We start from the raw sequence: 18776 nt of genomic DNA on the forward strand, positions 1-18776 counted from the left end.
TGACTGTTTTGAAATTCATCTTTATTGAGGAAGAAGGTAAAAAGCAAAAGTTGGATAGACCTGGGAATTGTTGATTTTGTATATATGATTATTTGGACCTTCTGGATTTTCCTTTAAAACACAAGAGTTAAAGAAAATGTTATTCCAAGTAGCGCCTAACATAGATGGGGCTTAAGAAAAATGTGAAAATATAACTTTATTTTGTTGGAATAAATATAACAAAAACACACTCCCTGATTTTCAGTTAGACTGGGTTGCTACCGTTTTGGCTTGTAGGTCTGCAGTGCTCTTACTAAGGAAGGGAAAAACCAGATTCTCACGGTTTCTTTCCCCCAACCCTTTTTGTTTTTCAGTCCAGAGCACAACCTCCAGAAGAAAACAAAAGGAAGCCAGTTTTGGGGAAGCTTGGCAATCTGTTCACGGCTGGAAGGAGAAGGACCAGCAGAAACGGGTTAGAGAGTCCCACCAGCTCCAGTGCCAAATCAGTGTCTCCCAAAGATGTAACCTCTAACAGACCCCCGGAAAGAGAGAATAAGAGTAAACCTCAGGGAGGCCAACCCAAGCAGAAAGACACGTGCGAGGAGGGCTCCCCGCAGGAGCAGCCCCGAGAGTCGGAGGAGCTCCCCGAGACCCGCGTGCAGGCGGCCCCCCCTGACGCCGAGCTGTCACCTTGCACGAGCAGTCGCGCAGCGGCGGCGGCTGTGCAGCAGTGCCATGAACGTGATTCACTCCAATTAGAACCTCTGGAGGCAGAGGGAGAGTCTTTCCCAGGTGCCACCACCGCTGCCAAGCAGCTGCATTCCTCACTTGAGAATTCCTCGGGGCAAGGCAGCGCAGAGACGCTGGCCGGCAGTCCGGGGGAGGACGCTGCACCCGGCGCTGGCTGCGAGCAGGAGACAGTCCGGGGCGCGAGGGCTGAGCCGAGGTCGCCCACCGGGGAGCGGCCCGCGGGGGGGCTAGACGAGGCCTCTGACAGAGCCCCCCGTGTGTGCGCCGGGGCAGATTCTCTGGAGCCCCAAGACGCGTACAACCTGCCCTCCGAGGACGCGTCGGCTCTGCCAGGGGACCCTCCGGCCGAGCGCGAGGGGAACTGTTCGGACGCGGCGCAGGCAGACGGCCAAGCGGGGCCCCGAGGGCGACAGTGCCGGCCCGGCGCCCACCCCGCCACCGTGTTAACTTTGGACATCTACTTGAGCAAGACTGAGGCGGCCCAGGGGGACGAGCCGGGCACGATTCCTCCGGGGCCAGAAGATTGCGGCGATTCTGACGACATGGAGAAGAGGTCGGGCGGCCGCAGGTCCGGCAGGCGGAGAAGGTCGCAGAAGTCCACCGACTCCCCCGGGCCGGACACGGCGCTGCGGGACAGCGCGGGCAGGGACGACGCGGTGTTCGACTACGAGGTGGCGCCAAACGCGGCCACGGAGAACGGCTCCGCGGAAAAGAAAGTGAAATCTCCGCGGGCGGCCCCCGACGGGGGCGTTGCCTCCGCAGCGGGCGCCGAGTCCAAGTCCAGCCCCGGGCCCAGGGGGCCGCTCCGCGGGGAGTCGGAGCGGGGCAAGCCGCCGCCGCCCGCCTCGTCCCCCACCAAGAGGAGGGGCAAGAGCCGCGTCCCCGAGGCCGCGCCCACCTCGCCGGCCGGCGGCCCTCGGGCTCCCGCCAAGGAGTCCCCCCCGAAGAGGGCGCCAGCGCCGGATCCCGCCGCCAAGGGCGCCGCGGGGGACAACGGGGAGGAGGCGGCCCGGGTCATCCCCCGCGAGCTCACCGTCAAGAGCAGCTCGCTGCTGCCGGAGATCAAGCCCGAGCACAAGAGGGGCCCGTTCCCCAACCACTTCGACAGCCGGGGAGAAGGAAGTCGAAGCAAAGAGCCGGGCAGATCGGCCGGTGGTTCGGACGCGGACGGCTTGAAGCCCAGGCACCACTTCGGGGTGGGCAGGTCGACGGTGACCACTAAAGTGACCCTGTAAGTAGCCGCGGACCGGGGCCTGGGCGCGCTGTGGGTGTCGGCAGACGTTCTGGGTGGTGTTTCTGGGGGGCTCCGGGGTCTTTGCATCTGTGGCAGAACTAACTGTGCACAGAGTTCCCCCTCAGTGTTGAAACGGAGGTAGCGAAGGGCTGGTTAGCGCAGCTGGAGATGACACTTCGGGAGCCTCGCGGCCGCGTGAATTGCTGTTCTGATAGAATGTTTAAGTTGAATGAATGTAACAATCTCTTGAGGCTCAGTGTTTACATCAGCCACTGAAAGAGGACCGACTGGCCTGACTTGAGCTAATCCTTTATTTAAAACTTAAAACACCAGCATTCCTGGGTAGGGCATTCTGGAAACACCTACGCAGTGAATTTGAAAATATGGAGCAAAACCGCTTAATTTCAGTCTTGACCCAGTAGTAACTTTGACATGGGTGAGTCTTAGAGAATTCACAGAACTTTTTCTGGAACTTAGGCCAACTTAAAGATTGTTTTCTAATTCCCTTCCTTCGAATGTTTGGGAGGTTAGTGACATGTTTGCCCCCAGGTTGAAGAGGAATTCTTTAGTTACAGAAATGAAGAGAGAGTAGTGTGCTTCCTGGGGAACTTTGTTCGATGAAAGAACATTGGAAGAATCAAGCTCAGCAACGGACTAACTACCTGCTGTTAAATTCACTGATTTTTTTTCCCCCAAATATTTACTGAGTGACTTCTGTGCATGGTGTTGTGCCAGGAACTATGCGGAAAAACTCAGACTATGACTCAGTATATTGCCCTTGAGAAGTTTATGGCCCACTCTGGCTTGCAAAAGGAAGAGAAAGAACTGTCTGAGGTGATGATGGCTGAGGGAACTCCTGAGTGGGTTATCAGCTGTAAAGTCTGGGGACGTGCAAAGCAGGAGAAATCGCTGTGGGCTTTTTGGAGCTGGGCTTCTGCCTTGATGCTGAATGCGGTGTGTATAGGAGCATGGCGTAGGGAGGGCTCTCTGGAAAACTCAAGATCCTCTCCCCTTCCCATGCTCTCATTCCCCCACCTCCCAGCTAGCGCCTGTACAAAAGGACTATGGAAACTGCCCGAGTTTTTCCTACATTTGCGCATTTATTAAAAGAGCCAGTATTTTCCCAGCATTTTGATTCTTAAACCGGATGATTTCATCCCATTTGAGTTCTTGGGTAAGTAACCTTTAGAGTAGGAGGTCTGGTAAATACTGGAGGAAGAACCTGCTTAATGAGTAATGTGAACTACCGCCCCAGTTGCCAACCTGGAGACCTTTGATAAAGTCACCTATTTATTCTGCAACGGCAGTGTGAGAGAAGAAACCAGAGTGAATGATGCCCATTATTTGAAGAAGGCCAGTGTGACTGAACATTCAGACCTCGAGTGTGAGCTTAGAGAAACGTTGCTGTGGAGCATTGAGAGGACGCCTTCCCTGCCTTCCAAGCGGAGTGCGCCAGTGGAAAAACCAGAAATGTTGCAAGGAGGAGGGTAAACAAACCTGGGAAGCGATTCTTATAATGAAACTCTTCAGGTGCCCTTTTGGGCCCAAGAACTAAATCAAATGTCTTCTTCTCTGTGCCGATTATTTCCTACCTAAAATTTTCCCTTTGCAAGGCATTTGGCTTAATTGTGTTTTCCACAGGGCCTCGCACTGTGGAAATTGGTGAATTGGCCAGCTCTGGAAATGGGAAATCAGTTCCTTCTAGCTTTTTTCTGTTTGATGGATTTTTTTCCCAGCTTTTTCCCCCCTCTGATTATATTTCAAGAAAAAATGCTATCAGATGACTTTTTAAAAATAATTTGCACCTGATGTTTTAGTTAAACTTAGGTTATAGTCCCTGAAAAAGGACTATATAGCAGAGAGTTTCTTGATGCTGTTAGAAAAATTATGCCTTCAGTTCTGTACCAAGGATTGAATGTTGAGATTCTTAACAATGGTATGTTTAGAATAAGGAGAATTTTCCTCTCCTAGCCATGGCTTTTTAGACACCAGATTATTTTCCCCTCTCACATTATAATAAAGGTATTAAACATGAATTATAGAAGCCTTCCTTTTAATCAGTTTGAGCTAGGTTAATTGTAGTGACTCTTGGTAGCAGAACTTAATAGCACAGAAAGTTTGGTTGTAAAATATATTTTGATCTTGGTGTAAATCTTTAATGTGCAGATGTGTTTCCTGTCCTTAAGGTAGGTTATTGGCTAACCTTTGGTGTTTTCCATTTACATCGCAAGATACACTTTGATGTTTGTTTCTTGAGCTGATTAGTGAGAATTTTTAAAAGGTGTATTTACTGGTACGTGAACATCCTTCATTAGCTGATGGTACTTGTAAGCTCTCCATTTCTACTCCACTGGTTTTAGAAATTAATCTTCAAGGTAGTGCATGTAAATTAATTTTCCTTTTAAATTTAAGCTATGGGCTCACCATGGTGGAGCCTATCTATCTTATGGAAATGTTGGGGAAAGCAATGCCTAAGAAAAATTCATGAGAGTATATTAAATTAAGTATTTAAATCAAATTCCAAAAAAAAAGTAAAAATCTAAATTCCTAATGCTGTGTTTGGGAAGGACTTCTCAAGTCTTTTCAGTCTACTCATTTTATCCAGAAGAGAAAGGTGTCTCACCCAAAGTCATATTGCCTGTTCCTTCAAAAGGCTCCTCTTTCTTGAAGGTCAATGAATCTCATGCTGGTGGCAGCATGAGATTTCTGTGTGGCTCTCCTTTTCATTATCAAGGTGGCCTCCAAAGTCTGATTGCTTCATCTTACAGATCTCCTGCTAATTCATTGACTTCTTGAATAGGTAAAGCTGGAAAGGACCAGAATTGGTCACTGAGGTCTGGGGACACAGGAGCAGTCAGGAGCATAGCCTCTGAAACCAGGACACCTGATTTCAAACCCTGGCCCTGTCACTCACTGGGTATATGACTTCTGGCAAATTACCTGCCTTTTTTAGGCTTCAGCTTCCTCCTCTTAAACGAGAACATATAAATTAGTACATTAGGCAAGCGCAGTGTTTGTCAAGCGTGTGTCAGTCTGTGATTGTTAGTGGTTATTATCTCTTCATTTCAGAAACCACTAGGCCTATGGTTTAGACATTTTTTTGTGTGTTTAGCCATGGAGCCCATTCTTCTGGGAAGGCTTATATAAAAGTGATATATGAAACAGAGAACTAGAAGTGCTTCTGCTTTAAAGGAGGGTGACTGGCCCCAGATCCAAGCCTCTGTCTCTATTGTCTCCACTGCAGCTGAAGAGAATCCCCAGAATTGCTTCAGCCATTCCTTGGGGAAGGTGGGCGGTGGGGAGGGGACCAGCTCTATTCTAAACGATCTATGTTGTTTTTCTAGGCAGAGAAGGTAGCGAGTCCAGTGAGTTAACCTGACCAAGCTCACATAGATAATCAGTGTAAGGACCAGGCCTGGTGAACGTCATACAGAGAACATTTTGTTTCTCAGAAAGAGAACAGTACATACATTCAAAGATTTATGATTTCCACTGGGAGTAATAACCAAGAAACATTAGAGTTTCTCTCTAGAGTGAGGGGAAACTCCTTTTGCCCCCCAAAAGGTGACAAAACCAACAATTGAGCAACTGTTAAGTAAATTATGGTCCATCTATATGATGAAAATTTCATGCAGACATTATGAAAAACTTCAAATTTTAGTAACTTGAAACTATGAAAAATGTGACATATAAGATTAAGTAATCTTTTTTTTTTTTTAAAGACAAGATCCGAAACTCTGTGAACAGAATAATTCCTCTTCTGTTTAAAGGACTTTACTATGCACACAAGAAGACTGAATTTTACTAAACTATTAACAGGGAGATTATCTGAGTCATAGGAGTATGAGTGATTCTTCATTTTTATATTTTCCAAATGTTCTGTAGTGAAGACACTTACATAATCAGAGTAAAGTTACATAAAGGAAGATGAAGGGGATGAAATACCCAAAGAAGTAAATAACAGATAAATATTTTTTAAATCTAGCCCTTTGAAATAATATTTAAAATTATAAAAATACACAATTGATCATTTACATATTTGAAATAAGGGAGTACATTAAATATAAAAATTCAGTCTAATGTTCTTCAAGCCCTAAGATGTCTTCTAATTCTAGTGGCTGAGCACTGTATTCACTTAATTAGGGACTTGGTAAGTTTGCTAACATCCCATCTCTCGATTTTCTTGGCTATATAATTTTCTCATCTATCATACAGAAGCGAAACATTCACTAAAAACAGTTGAAAGTGTATTTAAGATGGTTTTTAAATAGTCTCATTAAAAAAAAAAAACCAAATGTTACTTAACAGAAGGCTGTTGGCTTTTCATAGTAATAAGCATTTTGTAATGAATTGGTATGTTCACTTTTTAAAACTAGGTCAATAACTTTATCTCACTGCTCTATTTTTGCAGCCCGGCCAAGCCCAAACATGTGGAACTAAATCTTAAAACTCCCAAGAATCCTGACAGTTTGGGAAATGAACATAATCCATTTAGCCAGCCAGTTCATAAAGGAAACACTGCCAACAAGATCTCCTTGTTCGAAAACAAACGGGCCACCAGTAGCCCAAAATATGCTGACATTCGAAGCACAAGGAACTCTCCTGCCTGTAATAAGACCTTCGTCGGGAGGGCGAAGTTGAATTTAGCCAAAAAAGCCAAAGAGATGGAGCAATCTGAAAAGAAAGGCACAGTAAACAGTCACCAGAATGGTATGCTGGCAAAGGAGAGCTCGCCAGAACCCAAAGTTACGGAGGAGGAGATCCCACCAGCCGCTGGGAGCCCCAGTGCGGGAGGGACGGAGGGCGAGCCTACCGAGGGTCAAGCTCTCGGTTCTCCGCTTACCCAGGGTGATAGAGCAGAAGTGCAGATAGATGCAGGCTGCCCTTCCAAAGTGGTGGGTACTGCCCTGATTCCTGCCACGGACCACAAGCCCTTAGGAGAGGGTGACTCAACGGCTGCAGACAGCAAAAGGCTTGCCCTCGAAAATATGACTGATCTGGCACAGGACATTCCCGCTGTTCTTGATACCAAAGATTCCCCTCCAACAGCCAGACCAAAGCCACAGGATACATTTTCTGACTCAGAGCCCCCAGCTGAGTCATCTAACGGGCCTTCTCGCTCACAGCCCGCACCCGGAGACGCATGTGTTCAAGCTCCCAGAAGCAACGTTCCACGCACCCATGTAGAAGTGTCAGAAAACCATCACGGATGTGTTCTGCCTGTGTCACATAAGAATGAGGAGAGAGTGCTGCCCTCCAGACTTGCAGGGGGAGGAGGAGGAGGGGCCGCAAACCCTGCTCTGTGCGCAGAGCACAGCCCGGAAGCTGTGGGAACCGAGCGTCCATCCAAGGTGCTGGTCCAGGTCCGGTCCTTCGTGCTCCCCGTGGAGAGCACCCAGGATGTGGGCTCCCAGGTCATCTCAGAGAGCTCCGAAGTTAGAGAAGCACAGCTGCCAAGCTGTCACAATGATGACCTTGAAGTGGTTTCTGTTGCAAGCTGTGCTCCCCAGAAAGCAGAAGGGCTGGGCGGCGAGAGCACGTCTCCCGAACACATTCATTGCAAAGAGGAACAAGCAGCAAAATCTGGCCCACAAGTCATGCCGCCAGAATCAGAGAAAACTCAGCCTATCCAGGCTCAAAGTCAGGGTGACCGAAAACCCCCGAAGACTGACTCCCCTGGGAGCAGAAACCCTCTAGAAACTCCCCAAAGACCAGATAAAAATGTTGTGAATGGCCAGGCCAGCCCTGCCAGTCTTCTGAATGTGTCTGTGGGTAGTGATGATAGTGTATTTGATTCTTCATCAGATATGGAAAAATTCACTGAAATTATCAAGAACATGGACAGCACCGTCTGTGTGCCTCAGAAGAAAAAGAAGGCCAGGGTGCCCAACTCGCCTGCTCCTCCCTTTGTCATGCCTCCGATTCATGAGGACAATTTAGAAAAAGTGTTAGATCCCAACGTGTTTACCTTTGGTCTGGGGAAGAAGAAGGAAAGCCAGCCAGAAATGTCACCGGCTTTACATCTGATGCAGAACCTTTACACAAAACCCAACCTGAGGCCCAAACGCACATCTACCGAGCAGAGTATCCTCTTCAAGTCCCTGTACACAAATGGGAAAGACGACTCTTCCACGGCTCCGGAGACAAGCGACAAAGAGAACAAAGATGTCCCCAATGGCGGAATTAAGAGATCGAGGCTAGAGAAGAGCGCACTCTTCTCCAGCCTGCTGCCTACTTCACCGCAAGACAAGATCTTTTCTCCCTCTGTGACGTCAGTCAGTACCATGACCACGTCTTTCGGCACTCCTCACAACACTTCTCTTTCTCGGGCTTCCGCGTTACCGCCCAGGGTGGAGGGGGCCCCCCCCTGCGGTGCAGACCGAGAGCAGCCAAACCTTCCCCCCAGCAATGGAAAGGTCTTCAATTTCGATGCCACAGATGCGGCTCCTTCGGGCTTGAAAAGCACAAGCTACATGGAGAGATACCTGCCCAAAGAGGAAACCAAAGAAGACCTGGGTTCACGAAGCAACCCACACTTGTCAGAAACCCAGCTTTCTGAATTTTCTAAACTGAAGAACAGTGATGATCCAGAAAAGGCTAATCGTGTCGGAAGCGTTCTTAAGCCCAACTTGCCAAACTATGGAAATAGCGACGCAGACTTCATGGGTCGTTTCAAATCCAGCCGGTTTGACCCCAACGTGTCTTTTTCTGCCATGTCCTTATCAGATACGACCGTAAGTAGCAACGTATTTTACCATTTATGGGGGTATTTATAAAATGAGGGGAGAGAGAGAGGTGATGAGCAACTCATGTTCTTTTAAGCGGTTGTGCATGTGAATGATAGTTTTCTGTTCGTTGATCCCATGAAAACCTACAATGTATATAAAGGATTGGAAGCGGCTAAGAAGAAAGGTACTAAGATTTCTGTCTTCAAGGCATTAGTGCTCTAGCAGGGAAAACAAGCTATACATATTTTAAGGCTTATGAATTTATATGTTGTATTCTGAAAGGTGTAGGTTAGGTACCTTGACAGTTCAGAGACAGACGAGTTGTTTTTTCTTACCTAGTTCTGAGTAAAAATGCTCAGTGCTCTACTTAGAATTTTGAAGGTCTGTAAAGCTGCTTCATTTATTCAGAAAAGCCCCACCAAGAAATCTTACTCCTAACCCTTCTCTTTTGACGTTAAGATTCACACTTTCTTTCTATAAGTAACATTAGATGATTATCCCATGTAATTCAGGAAATCATTTCTCTTTACTTGGAAGTTTCATCAGGGAAACTGTTTTCCTACCAAGCTTTTGGGGCAAAGAATTTTGGTCTACATTGGCTCTTTCCTTTAATATTGTAGAGAGGGCAGCAAAATATGACTTTGAGGAGCAGCTATGATTTCTCCATCCTCTTTCATCCGAATACCAGGAGTTGTTTTCTCTACTGAGTTTTTGGTATGAATTGTGTGTCTTTCTGTTACCAAGCATGATGCTCAAGGGGAGGAAGGATGATGTATGAACCAGGCAGAGTATAAGTTCTAGAGCATAGCTCTGCTGGCCCTGAAACAGGAGTGGGCCTCTGTATTCCTGTTGCCCACGCTGTGAACTAGGCTGTCTGGCCAGTGTAGACCATCTTGTCTCACAGCATAATCTGCCAGAAGATACCGTGCCCTCTTCTTCATTTGAATGGGCACTGTAGCGTGTTTCCATTTGTTGTGTGGGCTTTGGCTCAAGCCTAGCATAGAATACCATTTTGGAAGATCTTTTGAAATGTATGGTTAGATGTCCAGAGGAAGTTCAGATCCCCCTTTTCAAAAATGTTCAAACTTTTGGGTCTCAGGACACCTTTATATTTAAAGATTATTGAGGTCCCCAAAGAGCTTTTGTTCACATGAGTTATGCCTGCTGGCACTGATTATAATAGAAACTAACAGTAAAAAAATGTAAAGCCTGAGAACACACAAGGACACCTTCTGTTAACCATCAGAATGGTGGTGTCATCACACATCCTGGGCTCTCTGGAACATTCCGCTGTACTCCTGTGAAAGAAAGAGACTGAAAAGGGAAAATACTCTCTTTGTATGAGAAGAGTTTTAACCTCCTTGACTTCCTGAAAGGTTTTGGGGATCTTCCAAGGGCCCCAGAACCACACTTTGAGAACCACTGTGGTAAACAAACAAACCTAAATCAGCCTGTAGCACTCAGAAATCAGAAGATTTTTAGGTATTTCTCTTAAGCACAGAATATTTCCACTGGCCTACTTTCCATTCATTACTGCCTTCTTTTCTCTTTTTACTCATTCTTAGATCACTTCTCTTATCTCATAGCAGTTTGATGAGTCTAACAACAGAATATACAGCTTCCCTATGGAATCTCTTGAAAAATCAAACCAAATGGAGTAAAAAGAAGAAAAAAAGTATTTTCATACTTTATCTAAGTGTTTTTATGGTTAAAAAATTTCATTTTTTGTTTTTCCATAGGTCTTGGGCTTTGTTTACTCTATGACCATTCTGTCTTTATTGTCTTAATGTGAATTTTGTTTTAAATTTCTGGCCTTTTCTTCGGCTTATTTCACTTAAATAAATAAGTAGATGCCATTTTGATTTTTAATAGTGTTCTACTGAGGCCTTCCTGTGGTCTTTGGTATACTCCACTATGGCCTAGTGCAAGAGTGATCAGGTTAAAAGCAGTCCTAAGAATAAGCATCCTGGTCAGCATTGAAAGTAGTCTGTATTGTATATTTTTTCATGTATAATTACTATTATTATTATTATGTAATGTATTTCTGGTTTTACTGGTCTTGTCAGATGTTCTTGAAAATGATTAGTTTTGGAACCATAGAGAAACCTATTTTGTCCTTCAAAAAGGGAGGATTAAGGAAACTATATGCAATATACATTGTGATACATCCCACAAGCTCCTTTTTATTTAGACTAATACTTGTGATATGATGGTAAGTTGATAGAAGACAATATTTGTAGATTCAGATAAGGTGTATGTATGAACACATAACATTGATGTAGCTCCTTCTAGATACATGATTAATACTTATAATTTCTCTGTACTTGATATTATACAGAGATTGAATCATAATTTATTTTTTTAAAGATTTTATTTATTTGAGAGAGAGAGAACATGAGAAGGGGGAGGGTCAGAGGGAGAAGCAGACTCTGTTGAGGAGGGAGCCCCATGCAGGGCTCGATCCCAAGACTCCAGGATCATGACTTCCAGGATCATGACCTGAGCTGAAGGCAGTTGCTTAACCAACTGAGCCACCCAGGTGCCCCTGAATTATAATTTCTTAGCTGAATTCTTATTCTGTGCACTGATGTAAAACATAGGTCTGACTCTTGGGCCTTGAATTTTCTAGATTGTTGGAAAATGAGGAAAAACTGAGGAGCTCCTTGCTGGCCCAGTTGTTTGTCTGACTCTTGATTTGGGGTCAGGTTGTGGGATGAGGCCATGCATCAGGCTCCTAGCTGGATGTGGAACCTGCTTAAGAATCTCCCTCCTGAGGCGCCTGGGTGGCTCAGTGGGTTTAAACCTCTGCCTTCAGCTCAGGTCATGATCGCAGGGTCCTGGGATCGAGTCCCGCATCGGGCTCTCTGCTCAGCAGGGAGCCTGCTTCCTCCTCTCTCTCTCTCTCTCTCTGCCTGCCTCTCTGCCTGCTTGTGATCTCTGTCAAATAAATAAATAAAATCTTTAAAAAAAAAAAAAAGATTCTCCCTCCTCCGCCCCTCCCCCTGCTCTCTCTCTCTCTCCTCCTCCCTCCCTGTCTCTCTAAAAACAAACAAACAAATAAATGAGGAGAAATTGAAATAGCACATTTAGCTAGAGGAGAAAAACTGCTCTTAATTTAACAGTGTGGACTCAGAGCTTTAATATAGCTTTGGCACAGATCAAGGTGGATTGTCTCAAAATCAAAGAATTTTGAGGCAAATAAATAGATCGTGGGCAGAGAAACTCTGCAGAGTATTACACAAAGCTTAATTTGTTGTGTTTTTGTTCATCTGATTACAGACCCTCAGAGGAAGTCTTACAAATAAAATCAATCCCCGGCCTGGAAAGGTAAGATGATGGATGCTGTGTTTCTAGTCAGGATTTTATTTTGGTCTGATAATGTCCAACTGTGTGCTGCCACTTTCATTTTCATGTAGGTAGTGATCTTCAGGGACCCAGATGTCTCTGATGAGTGCATTGAGGTTTTCAGTGATGTTGAGGATTGCAGCTCTTGGAGCCTCTCCCCGGTGGTCATCGTCAAGGTCGTTAGAGGATGGTAAGACCAGTGCTTTGGGTTCCAGACTTTTAGAGGGTGTGTGTTTCACATTTCTAGTTACCTTTTTGGTCTTCAGTATTTATTTAAAATTATGCCTTCAGTAATGTAAAGGGCAGAAAATACTAGTCTTAGGGGGTATTGCAAGAAATTCATGTCTAAGAAATTACACTTTTGAATCATGTTTCTGCTTTATAGAGGAGATGCCCATTAATGCTAGAAAAGTCAGTTGTGTGTAGCAGTACAATTTTCTTTTCCCATATACCCCACATCACACTGGCCAGGACTACTGGAACTCCGAGTCCTCAAAAACACTTCTGTTTTATGAATTTTCAGTGAGGTTGGGAAGAATTGCGCTAATCTTGTTGGTAGAATTTTCAGTGTTCTATGAGAAAAGACATTGTGAATGACTAACCTAAAATTTATTTTCCAGCCTCTCGGCAACTGATGGTTTTGATTAAAGAAACTGGTGAAAAAATGATTTACCAGCTTGACAGCTTCTAGGAAATACAAAGGAAGTTGAATTAAGAAAAGCCATTTTAATAAAATCACTTATCTGGCATAAGCACTTATCCTTGATACTGATCTTGTTTGAGATAAAGAAGGCTGGGCTTTAGACATTTGTGGTTTAAAAAACTAGTAAGGCTTTTTATTGTTGTTTTTGTCTTTTCTATTTGATTATATATGCGGCATCTTTCCTGTTAGGTATTACATATTATAGCATTTTTCTATGTATTTAACATGTTCATCACAAAAATATAATTAGCTTTTGTTCTTAAATTTAAAGACCAAAAATAACACTAAAAACAAATATTATATAAATTTTGTATTAAATATAATAGGGCTCTTTCTCTTTTTTTTAAGATTTTATTTCTTTATTAGAGAAAGAGAGGGAGAGAAGAGAGCAAGCAGGAGAAGCAGCAGAGGGAGAGGGAGAAGCAGCAGAGGGAGAGGGAGAAGCAGCAGAGGGGGAGGGAGAAGCAGGCTTCTTGTTGAGCAGGGAGCCATATGTGGGACTCGATCCCAGAAGCCCAGGATCATGACCTGAGAGCCACCCAGGCACCCCAGTGTTCTTTTTTTTTTTTTTCTTCAACTTTTGTTGGCTTCTCTCTTGAAAGCATAAGCATCTAAGAGCAGCACTGTCATATATTGACATTAGATTTTCTTTAGTGTTTGGATGTTTGTTGTTGGGAAGGGTATTTTTTAAATGCTCTCCGTTAACATGCATATAGGGGTTTTTTTTGGTATCAATATTTTGTACCAATATATCCATTGATACAGTCCTGGAATGTAAGTAAAATCCCTCTAGAAGTGTTTTCTACACATATAGGAAAAGTCCATTTATCCAATGTATTACCATTTGTAACTGTTCACAAACTGACCGTTCCATAGAACATCAGTGACTCTGCGATGTTTATATTGATGCCAAAAGTTCTTTAAGATTCTGGTATGGTTTTTGGATCTTCAGAGGCTTAATTATGCCCAGTAAATTTAGTTTTAGAGAGAGTTTATATATTTTAATTGCTGGATAATTGACCAGTGTATATATTTTAATTGCTGGATAATTGACCAGTGTATATATAGCTGGATAATTGGCCACAATATGTGAGAGAGAAAAAGGGAGAAGAGAAGGGGAGAAGGAAAGGGAAGAAGGGGACGGCGTGGGGGAGGCTATTAGCTAGAACACTTGAGTCATCAAAACCTTTCTTACCGACACCAGCTAATAGTTTTGCTGTGTTTTACTCTTAGTTGGATTCTGTATGAGAAACCCAATTTCGAAGGGCACACCATCCCCTTAGAAGAAGGAGAATTGGAACTCTCTGGTCTCTGGGGCTTAGAAGATGTTTTGGAAGGAAATGAGGAGGCAGAGTCTACTAAGCCCGTGGTGATTGGTTCAATCAGACATGTGGTCCAGGTAGGTTATGGGAAAACCAGAGTGTAATGATTCAGTCAGCAAGAATTTATTGAATGCCGGGGATGATTCTTTCTTTGAGAGAAAAGTTCATGTTATGAAATTAGAGACTGGGGGAAAATGTTCGATCGATGCTCTATGAATATATTTTCTATAACTTCAGTGTTCGTACACTTGAATTAGAAAAGAAACACTCTGATTAGTCATTTTTTTCATAATAAATCTTGAAGGTTAATTTCTCACTCCTGTCCCCCATCCCCATCTCCAAAAATGTATTTTACTTATTAACCTGGTTTGGATGAATTCTATATGAACAGATTTTTCTTTCCCTTTGTTTTTTGGTTGCTGTGTGAGTTCCAATTACCTTGAGTGGCTTATAGGAATTCTATTTTGGAAAAATAATCCCCCAAAAATCCAGTTGAAAGTTCAACTCTGGGGTTCCATGTGGGTTGAAAAACAGTAGGTACTCGAGGTCACTTTAAGGATTGGCTAAAACGTCTTGGCTCCTTATTTGTTGATGAGGAAGTTGTCTTTCTTTGTGCCTGTTGGGATTTGATGCTTCTTTACCTTTAAAAATGTAGTTAATCGTATCTTCCAAGTGGAAGATTAAAATCCCATTCGTGTAACAGAGATGGGTGTTTGAGTGTAATAGGAAGAGAAGGAATGTTATGAAATGAGAGTGAGTAAGAATGAGTAACAGTTTTTGGCAGAGGAAAATGCCACTTGATTCTTAAGTCAACATTTCTGAGTGACTTCAGTGATCACTGGTATTCTAACTGATTTATCTTTTAATAGCTTTAAGTACATAATGTGATAAACCTTACAGAAGACATGAAGAACACCATTTAAAATTGTCATAGTCAGTGGTTTAATTTCCCTGCACTCTTTATTTATTGCTCAACTAATATTGGTAATAGAGTAGGGTTTAAGCCCATCATCCCAATCTGCTATCCTGAGATAGCCTCTCTTAAATTTTCTGAATTCTCTGCTCTGTCTTGGCCATATGTCCGTCTGCTTTTTCTGTAGTTGTAATCATGATGATTGTGATAATCATGATAATCTCAGGGTTGTGAGTTCAAGCCCCACACTGGGCTCTACCACTTAAGGAAAAAAATAAAATAAGACAAAAAACAAACAAAATGCAAAAAACCTGTAGCTCTCAATCCTTTTTCCTTCTCCATGCCCATTTCCCTGAAGATCACACTCCCTTTGGCCAACAACTCTTAGTGACGTGTAACTGTATCAGATTCTGGTGGGTGGGGATTTAAAGGCACTTGGGGGGGGAGGGTAAGGTAAATGAAGCATGTTGGTAAAGAGGGGTCTCCTATTTTGCCTGATAATAGCCATATATATATTTTTTAATAATAGCCATCTTAATGCAATTCATGCTTTTCATGTCACTACATGGTTTGAGGTTTTCAAGAAATGATGTACTATCATTTATTTTACCTTCTCTGTGGAACTTAAGGCTATTTCTAGATTTGTTACTATTTTAAATAATATTGTACGAACATTTTGGTGCATTTAATTGTTTGTACATTGCTGATTTACTGGTGTGAATGTTTTCTGAAAGGTGTCATATTAAAGGATCGGGATATATTCCTGGTTCCAGATACATTATGATTTTTTTTTTAACCGATTATGTTTGGTTGCTTTGAAACATGAACATAAATCACAACACATTGAAGGGGAGCACCTTTTTAGTTCATTAAATTTGTTTCTTTTGGTAATGGTTAAGAAAGCCTCCCCTGATCTCACCCAAGTGTAATTTCTTCTGTACCTCAGTGGACCTAGCTCAGCAAGATTAAAGTTCAATAAGTGTTTGACTAACACGTAGGGACTCAGCCAGCCAACGCCTCTGATGTGTCTGATAGGCAGGACGAGCACGTCATGGTACACAGCATGGTACACGGAGCACGGTACAGGGATTTGTAACTCACCACAGATGTGTACCATTACTTTCACAACTTAGACCAAACCAATATCTTAGAGATTTGGTTCACAGTCAAGGAGAGTTACCACAGGGGATTTATAGGCACAAAACAGCAGTTGAGGAAGGCCCCAAACGCAGCCCCTCTCTGGACTAGAGAGCCTCTGGACTTGGATGGCCGTGTCTGACTGAAGCAACTCAAACTCTAGTAACCAAGGAAAGCCAAACAGTTTTTTCAGTGAGGATGAGAGAAATAAATATGTTCTAGAACTCTAGTGAAATACACTTCTGGGGATTTTTGCTTGAATGTCACACCGTGCTCGATGGCTAAAGCAACATGGCTACCTCACAAGTCACATATTCCTAAATCGTGGCTGAAGACAGGGTAGGGGTAGATGGCAGGCACTCTGTGAAATGTATGTGTGTATTTAAAATTTGTTGTAATTATTTGAAAAGAAAGGATAATGAGCTTATTGTACAGTTAAATACATGGTGTAATTATTAAATACATGTGCTTTTTTTTCTTTCTTTCTTCAGGATTACAGAGTTAGTCAGATTGACTTATTCACTGAACGGGAAGGGTTAGGACTCCTGAATTCTTACTTCGACGACACTGAAGAGATGCAGGGATTTGGTATAATGCAGAAGACTTGTTCCATTAAAGTACATTGGGGCACGTAAGTATTTTGTTTCAAATACAATTTTTTTTTTAAATCTAGTTACTTATATGAGAGAGAGGAAGCACACAAAGGGAGAAGGAAGGAAAGAGCGAGAAGCAGGCTCCCCACTGAGCAGAGAGCGCAGAACCCCCAGATCATGACCTGAGCCAAAGGCAGACGCCCAGCCAACTGAGCCACCCAGGTGGCCCTCAAATATAATTTTAATGAAACTTTTTTGTGAGTGTCCTACTGGAAAGACTTGAGATACTCTGATCTGTGTCCTATAAAGTACCTATTAACTAAAAGGGTTTTGTGTTTTGTTTTTTTTTTCTCATAAGGCACATAAAATTCTGATTCTTTTGTACCTGAGTTCCTATGATTCAGCTCTCTTAGAAACAATAACATTCTCAGGGGAAGTGCCGGGGAGGAAAAAAACTGCATGTTTAATGTTGGGATTTCCTTATCACAGAGGAACCTGATTCATACCCAGCTGAGTAACAGCTTTTACCTTCATGGTAATCCAAAGGAGGTAATCCAAAGCATGTGTTCCTGATATCTCATGGGGGATGGAGGCCAACACACGTGGTACTTTCCTTCCTTGAACATTTTCACACAATGCGATCTAGAGCCCCTAGGACATTGGTTTCAGAAATCACAGGAAACTGCAAAAGTATTTGGAAGGAGGTGGGAATATCTGAGATGGGGGATATTAGGACAGAAGGTGCAGTTGTCAGTCCTGAGTACGGTGGCCTCTGAAGGGGAGTACCAAGCCTGGCGCAGCAAAAGACAGCCCCGGGGGTGCCAGGAAAAACGCTGAAGCTTCTTCATATTTCACTTAAAATCTCCTCCTTTTATGATTTTATTTTTGTGCAAGGTTTCTGTTAAATTCATAATATATTATGTGATAGTGTATATCCTTTATACATATTCATATATTCGAGAAGGCTCAAAAATTTTGTCAGTGGGCTGTGTATAAGATAATACCTGTGTTAATGTGTCAGAGAGAAAATACTACAAGAAATAGGAGTTAGAGAGAGGAATAGTGGTAGTGCCATTTTAGATAGGATGGCAGGAAAGGTCTCTGGTGACATTTTAAGTGGAGGCCGGGAGGAAGTGAGGGAGTCAGCCCTGAAGATGCCCGAGGGGGGATGGGCAGAGGGCAAGTCCCAGGCAGGAAGCGATTGCAAAGCCCTGCTGGGTGTGTTTGGGGAACTGCCAGGAGGTCAAGGTGGCTGGAATGCAGTGAGCTTGAAGAATTGGGATGACAGAGAGGCCTGTTGGCAGGCCTTGGGAGGGATTTTAGACGACTCTGACATGGTGGATCACAGGAGGATTTTGATCTAACTTGTGCTCTGGAAAAATCACTCTCGCTACTCTGTAGAAAATAGACTATAAAGAGGCAAGAGTGGAAACAAAGAAACCAGTTAGGAGGCAATGAAGTTACATAGGCAAGAGGTTGCGGTGGCTTAGACAGTGCTAGTGAGAGGTGGTCAGATTCTGGACACATTTTCCTGGTAGAACTGTCAAGTTTGCTGACAGACTGTATGTGAGCGGTGAGGGGCTGAGAAATAGCTAGGGTTTGGGACCCCGGCATTGATTGGGATGGAGAAAACAGTTTTGTTTTGAGAGGTGGAGTTGGAAGGGTCAACTGTTCATTCAGGTGAGGGGACAGGAAGAGGACTGGCTACGGGGGACTGGGGTTCAGGAGGGAAGCTGGAGGTGGAAATTCAGGAGTAGGCAGCATGGAGAAAGTCTTTAAATCCTGTGCTGGACAGATCTCAAAGGGAGTAGGGAAGCCATCTGAGCCTTGGGCATGTTTATATTTGGTGGTTGAGAAGGAAAGGAGGAATCTAAACAAAGACAAGGGCTTCATCTCCTGCTGCCCTTGGTTGTTTTTTTTTTTTTTCCCACATCAAAGAGATCAGTATATTTTATTTCTTAACATATTAAAGTTAAATTGAGAAGGACCCCTTTCTTTAAAAGAACGAGATGGGCATCTGCTATAATATGTTCATCTCGATGTCTGGAAGGCTTCATGACTCAGGCTTGGGC

General features: G+C 43.6%; 1 protein-coding gene across 1 annotated transcript in view; it reads left to right on the forward strand.

Moving 5' to 3' along the window:
• Nucleotides 1-1271: 1271 nt before the first annotated feature.
• Nucleotides 1272-18776, forward strand: part of LOC132018326 (beta/gamma crystallin domain-containing protein 1-like) — a 52608-nt gene continuing 35103 nt past the window's right edge. Inside the window, exons 1-6 of the mRNA XM_059401132.1 lie at nt 1272-1960; nt 6375-8697; nt 11971-12018; nt 12108-12226; nt 13973-14138; nt 16603-16742. Of these exons, the coding sequence (XP_059257115.1) occupies nt 1272-1960; nt 6375-8697; nt 11971-12018; nt 12108-12226; nt 13973-14138; nt 16603-16742 (3485 nt within the window). The remainder of the gene's footprint in view (nt 1961-6374; nt 8698-11970; nt 12019-12107; nt 12227-13972; nt 14139-16602; nt 16743-18776) is intronic.

This window comes from Mustela nigripes, chromosome 5 (genome assembly GCF_022355385.1).
Source record: "Mustela nigripes isolate SB6536 chromosome 5, MUSNIG.SB6536, whole genome shotgun sequence".
Classification (NCBI taxonomy): domain Eukaryota; kingdom Metazoa; phylum Chordata; class Mammalia; order Carnivora; family Mustelidae; genus Mustela; species Mustela nigripes.